The sequence below is a fragment of the Hermetia illucens genome, chromosome 4 (genome assembly GCF_905115235.1).
Source record: "Hermetia illucens chromosome 4, iHerIll2.2.curated.20191125, whole genome shotgun sequence".
In the NCBI taxonomy this organism is placed as follows: domain Eukaryota; kingdom Metazoa; phylum Arthropoda; class Insecta; order Diptera; family Stratiomyidae; genus Hermetia; species Hermetia illucens.
Genome location: NC_051852.1, coordinates 117,757,991 through 117,777,075, shown reverse-complemented (window position 1 = coordinate 117,777,075; position 19,085 = coordinate 117,757,991). Strand labels below are relative to the sequence as shown.

Here is a 19,085-nt window from a genome sequence, read left to right as displayed (position 1 = left end):
TTTGTAGAGATGCCTTTTGGACTATTGAAAGCTCCGGAAACTTTCGAAAAATTAATGGACCATGTATTGAAAGGCTTGCAGTTGAAAACATGGTTACTCTACCTGAAAGACATTGTTATGGGAAAAGATTTCAACGGCCATCTGACGAATCTCCAGGAAATTTTCCAACGAATTCAAGATGCCGAGCTAACACTAAGCGCAAAGAAATGTTCGCTGTTCCACAAATAGGTGAGGCAGCCGGAAAACCCAAACAACGCCAATGCATCCACACTCAGATGGAATGGTGGAAGGATTTAATCGAACACTGGAAGAACATCTTAAGAAGGTCGTTGGAATTTCTCACACGACGGAGGGAAACGGCGAAGATTTCGTGCTAAGCAAGCGTAGGAAGCTCCATATAATTCATGAAATAGTCAGGCGACAATCACGAATCCTGAGTCACAGGATGAAGGCAAGCTACTACTTAAGGCAAATTCTGAAGGCTTTCTCGAAAAACAACTGCTGTTGCTTCATAATCCATAACGCAGAAAAGGGAAACCGTTAGAGCAGTCACAATTGGAAGGACTTTATCGAGTATTGAAAGGAATAATGACGTCGTGTATCGGATCCAAAGGGTTGGGAATAACAAGGCGAAATTGAAAGTAGTACACCTGGAGAGACTGACACTCTTCGAAACATCCGGAAGATAGTAGCGGTTCTTGTTCGGGACGAACAAGTTTTGGAAAAAATATCTGCGACGTCAATTTAAATCATAGTTATGACTAGTAGCTAGTAAGCTGCAAAGTAGTTTTCTAGTAAAGTGTTCGCATGCCTTTCCGGAATGTTCCGCGAGGTATAAAAGGGGCGGGGGTCCGCTCTGGGAGTCTAGTTCTAGAGTTGGAATAGATCGCGTCGGTTATAAATACACCTCGAATTGTACCAGTTGAGGGAATTGTTCTATAATTAATTCTGCAGTATGATTAGTGTAAAATAAACGCTGATATTAAAGTTATAGAACGGATCTTTGTCTAGTGCTACGCAATCCAGTGATACGAGTTTACGTAAAGCAAGTAGCGTAACAATTGGTAACAGCGGTCGGATTACGTAAAGCAGAAACGTAACAGTATGTAAGTGTAATCCACCATGCACTATTCATGAAGGGGAGTGAAAAGAGTTATACTTACTTTGGTTTTTATGGGTCTGTATGAAGCTATCGTCACGAAATTTGGTGAGAATATGTGGTCTATGAACCGCTTCACATGCAACAAGTAGTATCATTTTGGGTTGGCTTCAGGGGAAATTGTTTTTTTCACAGAATATAGTCATATGGGGCATGAAATGAAAGGGATTGATTAGTGCTTTTCGAACATGATCTTATTTTTGGTATTAGGTAAAGCACATGGGGGAGGGAGGACTCAATACGTGTGCCCCAAAAAGTGAAACAGGTCTCGTTCTCAGAACTTATCCAACCAAAAATCACAATGTTGCATCTACAAAGAAGCTAGGTCTCAAAATAGATCCCATTACGATATATTTCCTGGAGAAAGAGGTGGAAATCTTGGTACATATGTTCCAGGGTGTGGGTTTTTTATTTTCACTGAATATCCTCTTTACAGCGGAACCACCGGAAAGTATTGCATCACAGGGTGGATGTGGCTCCAACCTCCCCTTGGTCCCCATCGATTGCATTCACAACCGCGCATTTCTCACCTTCTCTGCTTCTCCCAACCTGCATTGAATCCGGCCCACGCAGGAATTTTTCAATTGGACTTTCTGGTACTACTGTTTCCCCCAATGTCTCCTTTATATTTTTCCTTTCCTCTGCGAACCTATGACAATGGAGAAGATACTCTCCGGGTCTTCTGTAATACCTTCGAAATTATGTGAGCTGCAGTTTAAACCTATACAAGGGTTTACGATGTCTGCCATGTCCCGTGAGAAACTTCTTGAGATCATAGTTTACCCCACCACACCTATCCACCTGCGTCCACACTTTGGTTCTGGGAATTGATCTGTGAATCCATTCGCCATTTTCCGCTCCTTCCTCCCGTTGTTTCCGCTTACTTAACGATTCCTTCCTTTCGGAGTTTTTCACGCGCCGATCAGAGGAAAAGCCGGGTCCATCATAGATATGCGTCTTTTCCCCAATCGGCAACTTTCTGACTACCGCGTAGACCTTAAGGCGGAGACAATGTATTCCTAGCTGTATTCCCCATTGTCTGTATCATATCAGAGCTTTCTACCAATTAAATAGCTCTCGACAAGCGAAATTAAGTAACTGGGTTCACCAATCGCCGCCAAAGACCTCTTTAAAAGCTTCCAATTGGCGGAGTTGAATGAATTTTGCACATGAAAAGTAATCAGTAATCAATACTTGTTTATGCCATACTTTCCGTGAATCGTACTTTCCACTAAGTCAGTAGTCAGTTTGATCGCGTCGGCGGTCTGGTAAGCCATTCAGATTCTCTACAGCCAGGAACAATAGACTTATAAGTCTGAAGGAGGATGGTTCTACAGAAGGCATATCAGGTTTATGCAACAACACTAGCTTTTGGCGTTTTCGTATCCTGCGAAAGATTCCATTCACCAAGCATGCTTTAAATAACTCTACAAATATGTCCGGCCTTGACTTAACAACCAGCTTAAGGGCTTTGTTTGGTGTAACGTGTGCTTTGTTGTCTTCGAGTCTACTACAAATCTCCAGTACTTCTTTCGTCGTTACTAGGGGTATTACAGTCACATCTAAAGATCTTTAGATACTGTTACCGCTCGTGTGTTCCTGAAGAAATAAACCCTGAAAAAAATTCCAATGGGAGATCGAGACATGCAATTTGTGGAGCTGTCTGAGCTTTGAATCTCACCATTATAATCTGCAGTGCTTCACCATGGGCTTATATTCGAATCTGCGCAGAATTAATTGGAGCTTTGCTTTCTGTCTGTCTGTCTGTAACACACAAGGTGGGAATTGCGAATTCCTTCGCATGCAAAAAGTAACATTATTCCTTTCAAAGGTTTTACATTTTTTTATTGTAAATTTATTTTTGGTGAGGTTTCAGTCTCTACAACTTTTATCTCATGATCAGTGGAAGGAAATTTTGTAAACTAGTTAAATACGAATCGAATATATTTCATTCTAATACTGGCTAGGAAAACAAACTACATACAAAGATAGATAGACGGAAATCTGTTACAGGCTTAGTCAGAATCACTGCTAGAAGAACTCTGGAACGCACGTGAAAGAGCGTACGCTCCGAGTCCAACTCCACCAACCGCAGCAGCCACCTTCAGAGCGGTATGATTGTTCTTTTTCTTCTCCTGCAATTAAAAAGATGTTGATATATTTTGGGTAATTATGTTTCGTTTATATACCTGTATATAGACTGGAGCCGGACTATACGTAGTGTAACCGGTTACATACCCCGGAGTAGCGTTAGTAGCATATGTTTGCGCTTCGATTTTGATCGGCGGCTGCTGGTTCTGAAAATAGTATATTTTATTATTTTGCCTTCTTTGTGGGTTAGATATACCAGTTTAGGTTTTTTGATACATAGTTCAAGTCGCTGCGATTTTAGAACAAAATCAATATCAGTACACACTTTAGCCAAAACTACATGCAGAAGCCAAGCGTGAAATGTGAAGTGCATTGGTAGGTACATAACTGTGACTAATTTTTCCCATGACCGTGAAAAATATAATGCCACTATCCACAGGATTCGAAAACTTATAGGCACCTTTGACATCCTATGAATAGGACATGTCTTGTGCGGTACTTCAAGTTGTAAGCACGAAAAATCCAATCATTATAAAAAAACATAAAGTTTATAGAAGGTATTTATTGAAAAACATGAAAATATAATAAAGACAGTATAAGGTGTAGTTAAATGAGTATAAAACGTAAAATAATCTCTCAGATAACAATTTTGATAATATAAGCACTATATGAAGTTCGGCATCCCCTGCCCATGTTTATGTTTATGTTAGTAAGGATATCTCTGTAAAACAAATAAATGCACATTTAGGAAAAGGACGATAGAAAAGCCAAATTAATTGGTATTTTTGGAAATTTAACACAAAAATTTCAATTTAGTAAGTGATACAAGTGCACATACATATGTGTATGCATTCAAAGGATGTTTAGCAGAAAGGAAAATATTAAATTGCTTAACTTACCGGATATGGTGATGACGAATATGGTGGCGGATATGGGTTAGTTTCGACTGTAAACAATTAAGAAAAAGAATAAAATTAAAAACATAATAAAAGCTAAGTTTCAATAATATTCTATGAAACACCGACACTATAGATATGTATGATATAGGTTGAAATTTCAACCCCACGCGCTAATTACTGGAACAATTATAAAGGATAATGTGAATGGTCCCCTCTTTCAGCGCCGTGACTACTGGAACTGGAGTCAAAAGTCAGAGCTCTGGAAAAGGCATTCGAAACTGCCATCAAAGTCTCATGCCCTCATGCCTTGCTACAGCAAGAAGATATCACCGCGGTGATGCAATGCAGGTCTGTTCCAGGAATATAGGAGTCTATCCTTTCTTAAAAAGTCGGAGAGCTGCTGAATGGAATCTTCTAGTGAAACCCTGGAGCTGCTGATTCAGAGGCACTTCCCCGCCACAGGTATGATAAAATCGGCTGAGATATAAACAGCTTCTTCGCTTTCGTGTTGAACCTAGCGTGCTTCCTGGACATTCATTTAAGGACGATTACGGAGAGAACGGACTTCTCCAGATTTCAACATGCCTATTTGGAACGAAAATTCATAAAAAACGCTCTCCACGAGGTAATTAGCACGTTTGAGCGTTCACTACGCTATAGAGGGAGCATTCAGAAACGTTAGTACCAATGCCATCAAGGAAGCCCTAACCAGTATTGAATTAGAGCAGTATCTTAAGCATTGGATAGTATCAATACTAAGAACTAAGAATCCAATCTGATCTGGGAGGTAGGGACTTGACCAGTTATGAGCAGAGGTACCTCCCAGGGTGGCGCCATTCTCAGTTGGATGCATATTGGACAGAAGCGGGCGAAGGTGGTGGCGTATACCGATGAATTGGTGTCAGAGATGTTTCCCGCCGTTATGAATGAAATCATGGAAGGAATATTGGGAAAGGTGCATCTGTGGGATACAAAATGCGGACTCGGCGAAAATCCAATCAAAACGGAGCTGATGCCATTCCCACCAAAATAAGGGTAAACGAATTCCACCTCCGGCGGTTAAATGGACAGAGATTGGTTCTTTCCTCCGATGTAAAGCATCTGGGTATAATCCTGGAAGCCGAATTGGAGATTGAACACAGAACTGTGTTTTAAGCAACCCTGTATAGCTTTCTTACATTGCAGGAGAACCTTTGCAAGTAAATGGAGTCTCCAGTTGAGGACGGTTTTTTGGACGCGCACAGCCGCGGTCCGTCCCACCCTAACGTACAGCTCTATTGTATGTTGAACCGAGCTTGATACGGTTAACATCCTAGACGAAGTACCCCGAGAACTTTACGCATTCCCTGCGAAATACGCCATATGCACTTCACGAGGAACTTTGCCATAGACTCTCAAGTCAGGGCAGAGTGGAAGATCGGCGACGTGTTGTAAGGGTATGAGACAGTATTCTGTACTGATGGATCAAAAAAGGGTCTCTGGGGCCATTATGGCAATTTTCTTGGTTACCCACAACGTAGCCGTACGGTCTATCAGATTTCACTAATGAACTCCAAGTACAACATAGCCATTCTGAGCCAAGCGGTCATTAAGGCTTTGTACTCAATGGCACCATCCTCCAGGGTAGTGGGTATTGCAGGAACCCGCTGAATAGTCTCAGTGATACGTTCATGACCACCCGCCTCTGAGCTCCCGGTAATAGGAACATAGAGTGAAATGAGCAAGCTGGGGGAATGGTCTGTGTTAATGGTGGAATCTACTCGCACTGCTTAGAAGCGAAGGACCTTAGGTGACGAAAGCTCACAACCTTCACCAAGGAAAGGAGGATTTGGCCCGCGTACAATAGCCCGCTTGTAATAGCTGTTGCGTCAGACGCGTGCATATGCATAAAAGATTACGGCGGTCCGCATGAACACTGTCCTAAGCAACCATACTATCAGACTCTAAATACCTTACAATTCGCATTGCCGAAACTGCGGAGGAGAGAGAGAAACCCTCAGTTTCGTTCTTTGCGATTGCCCAGCTGTAGCTGGAGCCAGACTACGAACACTAGGTAAACCATTCTTTGAGGACCTCAGGATGATATCTAGTTGTAGAGTGAATGTTATGGGCTGGCTCTGAAGAGCTGAGCCTTTTAGGCTTTGCCCCTTTGCTCTTACCACAACAGTTATGATCTTAGGAGTTTGTGGCATCAAAACGGCGGACCACATAGCTAATTGGGGCTCTCAAAGATTCATACCATCCATGCGAGGGTTGCCGCTGCAAACTTTCAACGGGTTTAGGGAGGACGACCTTGTCGTCTTTCCTGCATGTCCTCTCCTTCCTCTCCTCCTCCGTGGCTAGCATCAAATATTTAAAATATATGATGAAATAAGAAATACTTTATATTGGAGCAATCTTTGTGTATTCAGACGTGAAAGTAAAATTAGCATATCTTTGGCTTGGCATTAAATAGAAACAGCAACGTTTTGGTTGTTTTATGCCTAGTCCGCATCTTGCAACCCTCAAATAGATCGTCCTAACCTTCCATAATCTCATTGATAAAGAAAAAGACACCGATATCACCAAATTGTCAGCATGTGCTAATACCTTTTCCCTGCACCTGTCCAGTGTTCCTAGAATCTCATATATTACCTCGGTGAGTTCTAGATTTGATTGTCCTGCCTTTTAGCACATATACTAGATATTGACATCCAATCATATTCTGGTTAGAGACTATTCCGTAACTTTGGTGCTTACATTGTTGAAAATTCCATATAAGCTCAACCGTGCAAATTATCTCGTGAAGAATGGTATCTGCAGATTTGCGTGCTAAGATTTGGAGAGGGCCCTCTTCATGACCGTCTTTAAGTAGATGTCCAGAACGTGATCTAGGGTCTTTAACAATGAAAAAAAGGAGACTGATTTGCAGGAAGCCTTTAGCTGATTCATGGCCGTGCTTGCCCGCTTTCAATATGAAAATTGCCCGCAAATGTCTTCAGGAGGGCGGTATATATCTGAGCGGTATATCTGAGCGAAGCACAACTCTGATAAATCTCTACCCGACATGGAACAGCCTTTTCATCACTAAGCAATTTTCAGAGGTCACTATGACTTCTAAATGTGGGAATGATTAGACCAAAGAGATATCTTACTAATTCTGTAAGTGTATCCTGGCAAAAGTCTGAGGGAAGGCAGGGAAAGGATTGGCAGGCAAAATCACAAAATTTCTGATGGAAAACAAGATAATCTACTGAATCCAGTTTAGCGTTCGAGAGAAACTGGAACAGGTGTACAGGCAACAAAGTATTGCTCAATGATTCGTATTCTTTTTAAAATAACACTTACTTGGTCGATGAATATATGGCGGTGTATATGGGGGAGGAGGTGGTCCTGGTTGGATGGGTGTTGGCATCGGCATTGATGTTGGAGGTGGAAGATTCGGATATATCGGTTTCGATTCACCTATTGGATACGGTGCAGCAATGATTCCTGGCACTGGCGGTGGAGATGGCGCTGACGGAGCACATGGAGCTATAGGCATTACCGGAGGTCTTGGTTGATGCGGAGCATGCGGCGGATGGGGTTGATGTGGAGGATGAGGTTGATACGGTGGTTGAGGTTGATATGGTTGTATGGGTTGATACGTTGGTTGAGGTTGCGGAGGTGGTTGGTAAGGAACAGGTTTTCCAGTGTCTGTCTCGTATCCAATCAAACTCACATCTGTATCGCCACCGATATTCAAATACTGCACTCTATTTAGAGGAATGCGATGGCGGAAATCACAGAAATGCGTGCCATTTATGGCTATTTTATATCCAGAACTTTCAGCTAAAATTAATATTTCGTAAGCCTGTCCACGACGAATTGGACATCCTCCACTGCGTTCTTCTACTCCCCATCTTTGTTTTTCATAGTGATTACGCACAATAGCGAATTCTTGAGGACGGACACTAAGATGCAAAGCTATGTCATCTAAGGGATTCAGTACTGGACCACATTGGAGGTCGATGCTTATCCTGTTTACAATGAGAAATATACATATATCAGATTTGATTATTTAATAGTAAAATAATTTACGTTACCTTTGGCCAGAATGTCGTAGTGTTCCTTTGATTCTTATCATATATCCCGTGCGAAAGCCTCCAGGAATAAAAGCTAAAGTTGGTATATGCTAGAATAAGGAAAAGAATTTGGTAAGAGATTTTATAGTAAAATGTGGAAATTTCCCACTAAAAAGAAAGCTTGCGCCATGCAATGATCAATAGGTCGAGAACAAAGTGAGGCCGTTAATTTTTCAAGTGGTCATAGTCATAGTTTTGAAGTTACTTTCTGAACGTGAGAAACAAGAGAGTCGCTGACATCAACCTCAAGTGAGATCGTGACACGGTGGTTATTTGCTTTTGCAAAGGTTCAGAGCCTCGAGCTCGTAAGCTCAACACGGTCTGCTTTTATGATCCGAATATTGTTTGACAGTGGAGAAACTATATTTCCGAATGTACGGCAGACCCAACTCACTAGAGAACATTTATGAGAATTGACCGATATCAAAAGCGATTTTCTCTCTAGTGCAAGTGAAGTTGTCAGCTTAGTCTCGAGGGAGCACTACAAGACCAGGCTGCAGATACATGGAAGCGGATCGACGTGCGAAAGAAATTGAAAGCTCTCATTACAGCTGCGAGTGGCGGCGAATTTTACGTTGGACATGCTGGTCACATCTAAAGTTCGGTTCTTCCGTTATTTCGACGAGTCAGAGGAGAAGAGACTCCAAGCCGTGCTTAACTCTCTAGAACTTAGAGACGAAAAATCATTCTAGTTACACTGAAAGAGAACAAACTTGATAGGCACCAATGCCTCGGACAAATTTCTCAAGGTCAAATGGTATCCGCTGCTTCCGCACAATATGCGCGACATATTAAAAATACTTAGAGTAGGTAGCTGCTATTAGCTCCTCGACGCAGCAGACACCATCACAAAAATACCGACCTCAGCCTCAATACAGCGTCATATTCTGACCACCGCGCTGCTCGTTTTCACCAGACGTCTCTAACTACTCGACTCAAACCTCAAAGCCGCAAAGCCAGGATATACAGTGGTACTATGATGCACCATGTTGTCCAGCCACGGTATGCAACCCCTTTGCACATGGCATTTTCAATATTTGGAAAACATGTTCCACTGGGGACTACCAGAATCTAAATGCACAAACCGTGCCTAACAGATTTTCAATTCCACGAATTTAAAACTAATTTTTACAACTTCACCGGAAAAACATTTTATCAATTGTACATAGACCTGTAAAGGGCACATTTTCAGGTACATTTCATGTTCTTGAAAACACGATAAATTCGCCCATCGGAAACTTCGGATTCATTGGGGCGTTCATATTTCCGATAAACGATACACAAACCTTCTAGAGGTGTATGCACAGCATCATGGGTCATCATCCACTATCTACCTGGATGACATCCTGCTCGCATCGTCAAGACATCAGAAGCACATAAAGCATCTGCAAGTTGTCTTCGAGATCTTTCTATCAAACAAATTTCGTATCAATTTTGAGCCATCAGCGAAGCGCAGGTAACACCAGTTGCAGATATGCCGAACGATGCTGACCGTGTGAATGCATTTCGTGTCAAAACAACATTGGGGTCCACAGACACCCTTCAACCACATTCACTTGGATTTCATCGTGATGACCTTGATAAAAAATAAATACAGCTATGCGGATTATTTGCAGACGATCCATTTGCGCTTGGAATTCGAGTCGTAACTTTTCGTCAAATGGCATAATTGAGCGCTGATACCTGAAATTAGCGCAAGTTTCCGCAGCGATTCAGGTCTTGTAATGTCCTTTTCGGACGATAGCTTCTTCAGCAGTGGAGGGAAAGGCACTTTTGTAAGGTAAGCGATCACCATCAGGCGATGGTCCCGATTGTCTCATCTTTCTACATTTTATAGTGGGAACAGTAAAACGCAAATCAACTATATCCTCACAAGATGACGAAATTTCATCACCGTCCCTGACTGCAAAATCATTTCCTATAAGACTAACGCATCTCAATATCGGCGAATCAAGTCACCGATAAAATAACGTGAGGAAAGCGCATGTCCGCCGCGAATTAAATGGTGGCGATCTCGTGACGATTACTAACCATTACGAATGTCAACAAATCGTAGCATCAAATTAAAAACAAAATATACAAAGCGGCCCATATAATCCTCAGCGTCACCAAACCTGGTCAGCGGTTCATCAACCAAGATACTTGACTTTGGAATAACAATGAAATGGAGGTCTGTGTAAAGAAACGTCTCTACCGTAAGTTTCTTGTCGATAAAACACTGGTCAATAGGCAAATTTACAAGAATGCTAATCAGGAAGCAAAGAAAACAATCGCTTTTACCCAAGCGGTCCATCACAAAAATCTTTACCATAAATTAGATATCGAGATGGCGAAAGAGATCTTTATCAGCTTATGAAAGCCGAAACCAACGCACACAGGATATCGAACACTTCTGTTGCGTTAATGATAAGAACAGTACTTGGCAGACGAGGATATTTCGAGTAGATTTCAACTGAAGAATTTGTTCTTTCTCCACTTTCACAGTCATTGCCAGAATTTAGAGCAATTCCCCCTGTCAAAGCCACTGAAGTCGAGGAAGCAATAAAACAAATGAAAATGAAACCGGGGAAAGCAACAGGACCTGATGATATCGCATTTGAACTCTGGAAAGCGAAAAGCTGGGACCAAACACTACAGCTCAATCGGGTTATTGAGGAAGGTAGAACACCATCTGACTGGCAAGAAAGCGCGACCATTCCAAAATGGAAAAAGAAAGGCAGAAATTATTGTCTGATCTGGTTGCTGTTCCATACCATGAAGATTTTTGCACGCATTCTTGACAAATAGAAGAAGAGAAATAGAGAAGAATTGCATTATGAAATTGCTTCACACATTAGCGCAATCTGGATGAAGTGGCGTTCCACAATTGGTGTTCTTTGTGATCGACGTATTAGCGAATGTCTTAAGTTCAAAATTCACTCCAGTGTCATCCGCCCTGTCGCCCCCTATGGTTCTGAGTGTTGGCTGACTATAAAAGATAATGAACGGAGCCTCGCGCTAATGGTGACGATGATGTCACGTTGGCCAGTGGCGCAACACGCCATTATCACACCCCAAATGAGGATACCCGCGAACAATATCGATCGGTATGCATCGATCGTGGAAAAATTACGAGAGAGGGGTTTTCGATGGTATGGTCACGTAATTCGCGCTAATGAAAATTAATTTGCCAAGATTGATGTAAATATCGAAGGCAGTGGGAGACGACTAACAGGCCGGCCATCATTTGATACTCTAGATGGTGATTTGAAAGCCTCGCGACTGCATCCAGATCAGGCCTTTGACAGAACAAAATAGCGCATGCTTGTGAACGGGGAGAAGAAAAAAACGAAGATTTCAGAAACTATTCATTAGCCAAAAAAGTGAAGCGATGGCAGCTTTACGGTTTCTTACCAGGGCAGAGGCAAATGGTCAGACGCTGCCTCACCTCTGCCCTGGGAGGAGCGTGACCGTAGCGGCTCGCAGATGTTAAGTGCTCCTTTATATAATTCGTAGAACACGACATGACTGAGCGCAAATCCGCCTTATTGACCAGAGCTTGGCCAGAGCTGAAATATTCGTTTTAAGAATGATGGGGTCCTAAGTCTGCATCACCCGCATCGCTTCACTTTTTTGAAAAGTTTGGGTGCAAGCCCTAAGCGAGGGGTCCGTGGACCAGGAAAGAGGGAGTAAGTTGCTCTCCATTTGGTCCGGTCCAGCATTAAGTTGATGCGGACTTAGGACCCCATCATTCTCAAAACGAATAACAGATATTAAGAAGGCAAGAATTTGATTTGGTACATCAACTGTCTCATTCTAGTGCAGGACTACGAAGAAAATTTTAAATCAGAAATATGGTAATTATGTACCATAATAATGACTACTGACGATTGTATCCGCACTTGGCACTGGTATCAACAAGTCGGGAAACCGGAGGCTGGACGCTTCAGCTAGAAAGGATTTTTTTTTATAAAAATATTTGAGTGAACATTTGTCCAATTAATACCTGACGCGTAATATATGCATATCTTATTTGAGAATATCCACTTTCAAAGTCATGAATTTGCATAGAAGGGACAACTTTCACCTATTATAACTTTGTTAATAATAGTGCAATTTCCACCAAACTTGGTGTGATCATGCTCTGCTATTGCCTATATTGCTGCAAAATTTCATGATTCTAGGATGGGAGTAAAGAGGGGGTTTTACAGTCAATTACTAAAAATTATAGTAATATGCTATTATTAACTTTATATGAATAGATATCGGCATAGTGGGTATTTCGGAGCCTAGGCACCATATAGTGGCAGCTTCGATTTTGATAAGGTTTTGTTTTATACAAAATCTTAAAGAAGGGCTCACCTAATAGCTGCAAAGCGTGAAGGGCTGGGGAGAAGTAACTTCTTCATATATATATATATTTTTAAATAGGGTAGGTGAATGCGTTTACGCACAGAATGTTGGACTCCCGCAAAGGTACGCTGTCGGACTACCAACTAAACACCTGCCTGTCATCAGAGAACTAGCCTGGAACCGTTTGACACATTACTTCGGGCTAGGCCTCCTTCTCTTCCGGTTTTGAGAGCCATCAAGTCAAGAATTCCTTTCACCAACGAGTGGGGAGGGGAGGAAGGGAGTTGTTAGTTCAGGGAACCCCTAACCATCCGATTCCTCTGCTGGTCGAGTTCAATCTTCTACGCAATAAGAAGAGCCGGAACATAATGCGCAACACGATTCCTGCTGCCAGCGCTCTTCATATCTCTCTGACAATGTTGTCTGTAGAGAGCTCTCCTGTGTCTGCATAAAGCTGCTGACGAAAGCCATTCCACCTCTCGCAAGACAAAAAGGTGTGTTCAACGTCGTCCCCCATATCATAATCGTATGCAAAAGAGCGGGCCGCAAAAACCAGGTCGAGTGTACTCTCGGGACACAGCGCCTATCCCACTTCCCTGAGGCCTGACCTACGCTTAGCTGATCCCGGAATTCACGGACGAATCAGCGTCACTACCCGACCACGATCCCGAAGGGGCTGGCTCCTGACACCATTGACGTCGACAGAAAGCTTTCGTCGACTCCGGAGACTATCAGTGTGTCCCTACGTTTACCGGTCATTCGTGGTTCGCTCTCCAATGAGAAACGTTCTCGAGGTTATTGCCTAGGATGCAGGTATACTGCCAGCTAAGGGGTCAGAACAGCTTACTCGAGCACCTAAGGGACGTCACACCTTACGATACGTTGTAAGCGACCCGTTGAAGGTCGTTGACGACCCCTGAAGGGGTGACATATATGGGACGTTAATAATTCACTCGAATGTTCATTATTCTCGTTAATTATGATGTCAGCATCCTATGTGCAAGCCTTATGATGCAGTAAATTCGCGCGAAACTGATAAGTTTGAATTGCTATAACTTTGGCATTAATGGCCGGATTTCCATGAAATTTAGCATACGCATGCGGGGCATTGTCCTCTATGGTGCAGAATGAAAGGGGGTTTCCATTCAATTTCTAGAAGTTGGCAATATACTATTAGTAAGTTGATTTGAGTAGATATCAGAATGCGATATATTTTGATACCTAGATGTCATATAAGCGCACCTCCCTTATTTTTTTCGGATTTTTGGGTTGGCTAGTTTCCGAAAATGAATCCGATTTCACTTTAAATGTGTACATTTTGACTCCTTACTCGCGTACTTTACAATTCACATCAAAACCAATATTAGATGCGATGTTATTTTTTCAGAAATTTCGCGAATGAGTGAAAGAAGTCCATGTCACTTCAGCATTACGCCATGACAAACGCAAGGCTTTCATAAATAGAGATCTTTCAATTCAGCAAACGTAGGAGAAAGTTGCTCTCCATTTGGTCCGGTCCAAAATCATGTGGATGTGGACTTAGGATCCCCCATATCCTAAACAATCTTTCAATTTGCTCTCATGTTTTCGTATGTATCGACCGCGTAAGGAATTTTATTATAATAACGCAATGGATCCCCTACAAAACTTACTGCAAAACGTTTGTAATCGTTCTTGCCACAATAAACTAGAAGAATGTGTTCATGTTCTCTCTCCTCATGGTTAACCCGTGGTGTAGAGCAGTTCTTGCTGCCATAGCATTATTGTTAGATAGTACTAGAAAGTGGATCACCCTATGGCTTTGTTGCAAAAAATAGAAGCAGGTTATGTCTACCTAGGAGTAAGTAAAAACACTACACAATGAGCCGGATCCCAATTGAAAGGATAGGCCGGCGGAGAATAATTTTGAAGGGACATTCATACGACACATCACTTATGTAGGATATATACCTAAATCCGATAAGTTGCAAATTAGATATGAAAGGACGGCACCTGCCACTGATATGCCGCTGGTCTGAAAACTCAGAACTTCTCTTGAGTTCAACTTAACAAGATCCTCCCTGCACAAAACAAGAAAACTAGCCCCGCAACAAAATCCCATACAAAGCGGGGCAGGGGTACATAAACCAAATGCGGGATATTATTAAAGAGAAGCCTTTTTTGGGAGAGAAAAAGGTAAAAGATGTGCCTCCTCAAACTTAGTTAACTTGCATTTAGGTAAACGCAACATAAAATGACTCTTTTTATTCCGAATGCGCCCAATTATTGCTGATCCCTTTCATCCTTATCGCGTTGGCCAATGTTCAGCTGATTTATTAATTGAATCATTCAATCCAAAATATATGTGACTTTTGAATGGCACCACAGAGGGTAGATAAGCGGTTAGTGCACGTATTATTTACAGTCACCAACAATGTTTTCTAATGAGTCAGCAAACCAGCTAGAGTTCACGATCTACTTTTCACCTCGAGGGCTACATAGTAGTTTCGCCACTTAAATATGATATTATTCCGTTCCTCATGGAGCTTTTCTGCCTGGACATTATTCTGGTCTATATCACGAGTTTCGACACTTCATCCAATATTCAAGCACTTTTTACTTGCACAATTAACTCCCATCGAACCGGGGTTAGATAAGGCCAATGGGAGAATTCAGACAGTAAAGAAAACCCATCAGGTTACATTTACTCAACTTGGGTAGAGTCGTTGTTTACTACACGATGACGGATAAACACCTCAATTATCACTTCTTTACAATAATTATATTCACACAGAATACTTACAATGGGCGGATGCAAAGGTAACGTAGCCATTTTCACTGATATGCGTATAGCTTCGAACTAAAAACAATAATGAAAAATTGTTAATCAAATCTCACGAAAGTAGGCTTGGGGGCTTTTTTCACGTTATCACCAGATTGAGTCATTCAGTTGTCGCTCGCAATAATTGATAACTATTCATAACTGAATTATCTTGAAGTGACTGCGTATGAGTACAGCGATTTGTTTCAGAATGCGGCAGTCATTGTTTGAGAGCGTGTAAAATAATAGGTGCTTGGGGGAGTACATGGGGAGAGAATTCTCACCTCTCAGATGATAAGGCTAGCAAAGAATTGCATAAACAATTTAAGTCTATATTTCCATACTTTGGAAACGAAAAGTCGTTTTTATATACAAATGTGAACATAGAAATCCTTAATTTAATCACAGATTTTCAACCCATGCTTTACGAAAAGAGCTTTTGAGTTTTATTGATAATTTATAATTTATTTTAATAAGTTTTTAGAAGAAAGGATTTTTGAGGATGAATTTGCAAACAGCAGCACACATTTTTGAAACTACTGGAAAATAACAGCCAGGTTCAGTACACAATTCTCAATAATTCAGAGTAAAAGTTTCTGACCCAAAAATTCGCTGCTGAATTATCTTGGCTTTGTGAGCGGGGGCCGAGTCCTGCTGGAAACACCACGACTTTCCAGCGAATAGAGATTCACTCAATGGCTCGACTACACCCTCTAATATCTTTTCGTACATGCTCGCAATGTTTTTGACCCCTTCCTCGGAGAAATGAATCTCAGTTACTCAGTGATATGAGACGCCCCACCATACCGTACCAGAAGTCGAATGGTGACGACGTTGGACTCGCGGAGCATTTTCTTTGGCTTCATAACAATTGTGAGCATATATTCGATCATTTTATCGGTTGGATTTTTCCTCGATGGTAAAATTTTTTTCATCAGAAAGTAGAATATTGGGAAATTTTTTACCGGGAAATCGTTGCAGAAGAGCAGCACACCGAGTTCGCCGTATTTCCTTCAGTTTTGGCGTTAACATATGGCAAATGCACTGCCGGTGCGCACGAGATCGAGATCTTCTCGTAAAATTCAGCTCATACTCCAAGTTGAAACGCTCATTTCCGCCGACATTTTGCTTGCGGAGAGGATTGCGATGAACACGCTCACGCACAGCATGCACGGCATTCGGTCGACGTACGGAGCGCGGGCGGTCTGTCAACTACATCAGCTGTTTCGCGGTATCGAGTTAATGTCCTAAAAACGAATCATTTGTTTACCGGCAGCTTTTTTAACAAACTATGAATCTTTTTTGGCGTATTCCCACATTGGCGCAACGCAGTAAGCGTGTGATCTAATGATGACGTCATACTCGTACATATTGTAAAATGCACGAAATTCATAATAAATGGCAAAGTTTTACCCTCTATAACTTTGTTAATAATAGTTGGATTTCAAACTTGACCAAATTATGAACTATGTTATCCATAACACCCATGTCATTTTGTAGTTCTGAGATAGACATACGGGAACCTTCCCCTTCCCAGGTAAATTTCTAAAATGCAGAAATATACTGTTATTAACTTTATTTGTGCAGATAACGGAACCGGGTGTGAGAACGAGACCTGTTACACTTTTTGATGGTCATATTTTGAGCTCTCATTCCCTTATGTTTCACCCCTTTCGAGTTTCGAAAAGTACTAATTGAGCCCAATTTTCGTGACAATCGGGGGGATATCGGGTGTGACAGACAGACAGACAGACTGGTTGTGAGAATGCTACCAAATATAGGTGGTCCAGGGCCGGCCCGTCGACTCCTTATTTTGAAGGTGGTCGGTATGATTCTACTGTATGCAGCCCCAGTAGAGGCAGATGCACTGAAAAATGCAGCAAATATGAGGAAGATTGGAGCTGCGTATCGCATAAGTGTACTCAGAACATGTTGTTCTTACAGAACAATATCCAATGAAGCAGCTTGCGTGATAGCAGGAATGGTCCCGATTGAGATTCTGGTGAAAGAAAGACAACAACTTTACGGTGGAGCGTATCTCACCGAAGAAATGAAACTGTCACGGAATGGCAGGAGAAGTGGCACGAGTCAGAAAAAGGCCGCTGGACTCATAGAATTAAATGGTATATCCGGAAATGGATCGAGCGACCCCACGGCGGAGTAGGTTTCGACCTAACTCAATTCTTGAGTATGCACGGAAGCTATCGAGCATACCTGTATCGATTTGGGCGTGATAATTCGCCATATTGCCCAAAGTGCCCAAATATTGCAGAGGACGCAGAACATGTTGTCCAATGTGCATTGGAAGCTACAACCGGGGAGCACTTTACACCGGAAAATATAATGGAACCTATGGTGAAACCAATGGGGATATGGACCGAAGTCGAAAAGGTGATTGCAGCCATCGGTAAGAAGTTTAGGCAGGAAGAAGTCAGCCGAAAGAATGAATCCAGCCTGCAAATGGAAAGGGTCTCACATAACCGTGTGGCAGGAGCCTGCGTTAGCTTTTGAAGCTTTCCCTCTTCCGGCAAAAAACAGACAGACGGAAAGACTCGATTCTAATAAGGTTTTTTTGTTTACACAAAACCTTAAAAACGGTTTAAAAATAACGCGAGTAGCCAGTTTTTGTTCTTGCACTTTGATACTTGGGATACTTATCACTTTACTTCTTAGAGACTCTTTAGACTTTCTATTGGGCTTCTTTAGATTGTAATGCATTTTTAAAGAGAAAAAGAATAATCCGAAAATTGAAAGTTTTGGAAGATCTGTCTCCCTTAAGGGGGGTCAACGTTTAAATACTTACAATTCTTATAAAAACTTTATGTTTTAAATATTTTAAATAATATGGTCTTAATAAGATATATTTAAATGGAATTTTCCATTTGTGTTTTACTCATAAATAAACAAAATAGCAGTAATATTCGCACTTGTTTCAAAGGTGTCCCAATCGGAATGCCGGAACGTCCTCAATTTTTATCTGACACAATCGAAAATTTTACAATTTATTATAAACATTAGTTGAACCAATAAAATGGTAAAACCTTTCCTAAAAAAAAGTCAAGCGACGACGACTTTACGGTTTCTTACCAGGGCAGAGGCAAATCGTCAGACGCTGCCTCACCTCTGCCCTAGGAGCAGCGTGACCGTAGCGGCTCGCAGATGTTGAATGCTCCTTTATATAATTCGTAGAACACGACATGCCTACGAATTATGTCTTGTGGCTGTTTATGTTTTATTGGTAACCGGGGGCGAATTCGATAGGCAGTCGTGTCTCCCCTTACACAACTTTCGGATCCCACTGGAATTAGTCGTTAGATTGACAAAATTCAACGAGAGGAAGGCGTTACCACTTCTCCTCGGCTGAAACGCCAATGCCCATTACAAAGTCTGGGGGAAGTATCGACCCTAATCGAAGAGATGAGTACCTTCTCCAATTTATTCTTAACGATAAGCTGGAAATACACATAGGGAACAGTCCAACACTCGTGTCCAGCACAAAACAAAATGTAATAGACTTGGGAATATTCTTATGAACGCAATGAGCAAAACGCCGTATCACTTAATTATCAGACTTGACATTGAGGGCAACTCGGAGATAGAAAGAATAGTTAGAAATCCCAGGAGTACAGATTGAGATATTTGTACAAGGCAAATGTGCAATAGCGTGGCTCATATACAGAAAGGTGATATCAGGAGCGAAT

At 41.8% G+C, this 19,085-nt stretch overlaps 1 protein-coding gene across 3 annotated transcripts; it reads right to left on the bottom strand.

Annotated features, from left to right (window-relative positions):
* Window positions 1-3,085: 3,085 nt before the first annotated feature.
* On the bottom strand, window positions 3,086-15,578 carry LOC119655208 (galectin-related protein A-like). Of its 3 annotated transcripts, none has more exons than XM_038060982.1 (7): window positions 15,497-15,578; window positions 15,367-15,423; window positions 8,214-8,302; window positions 7,477-8,147; window positions 4,150-4,196; window positions 3,349-3,456; window positions 3,086-3,294 (listed from the first exon to the last, which is right to left on the bottom strand). In XM_038060982.1, the coding sequence occupies exons 2-7, from the start codon at window positions 15,394-15,396 to the stop codon at window positions 3,175-3,177; spliced, it is 1,065 nt and encodes a 354-aa protein (XP_037916910.1). In that variant the 5' UTR covers window positions 15,397-15,423; window positions 15,497-15,578; the 3' UTR covers window positions 3,086-3,174. The 3 variants fall into 3 exon arrangements, with proteins under 3 accessions (XP_037916910.1, XP_037916909.1, XP_037916911.1); XM_038060981.1 differs by having other exon boundaries at window positions 15,489-15,524; XM_038060983.1 differs by lacking the exons at window positions 3,086-3,294; window positions 3,349-3,456 and adding an exon at window positions 3,798-3,971 and having other exon boundaries at window positions 15,489-15,524.
* Between the last annotated feature and the right edge of the window lie 3,507 nt (window positions 15,579-19,085).

Bases quoted from the DNA above. Each gene is read 5' to 3' on its own strand.
- LOC119655208 (XM_038060981.1), bottom strand. From the start codon at position 15,509: ATGACTCAATCTGGTGATAAC. The intron at 15,424-15,488 runs GTGAAAAAAGCC...TATTGTTTTTAG, and splicing joins TGACTCAATCTGGTGATAAC to TTCGAAGCTATACGCATATC. The intron at 4,197-7,476 runs GTAAGTGTTATT...AATTGTTTACAG, and splicing joins GCCATATATTCATCGACCAA to TCGAAACTAACCCATATCCG.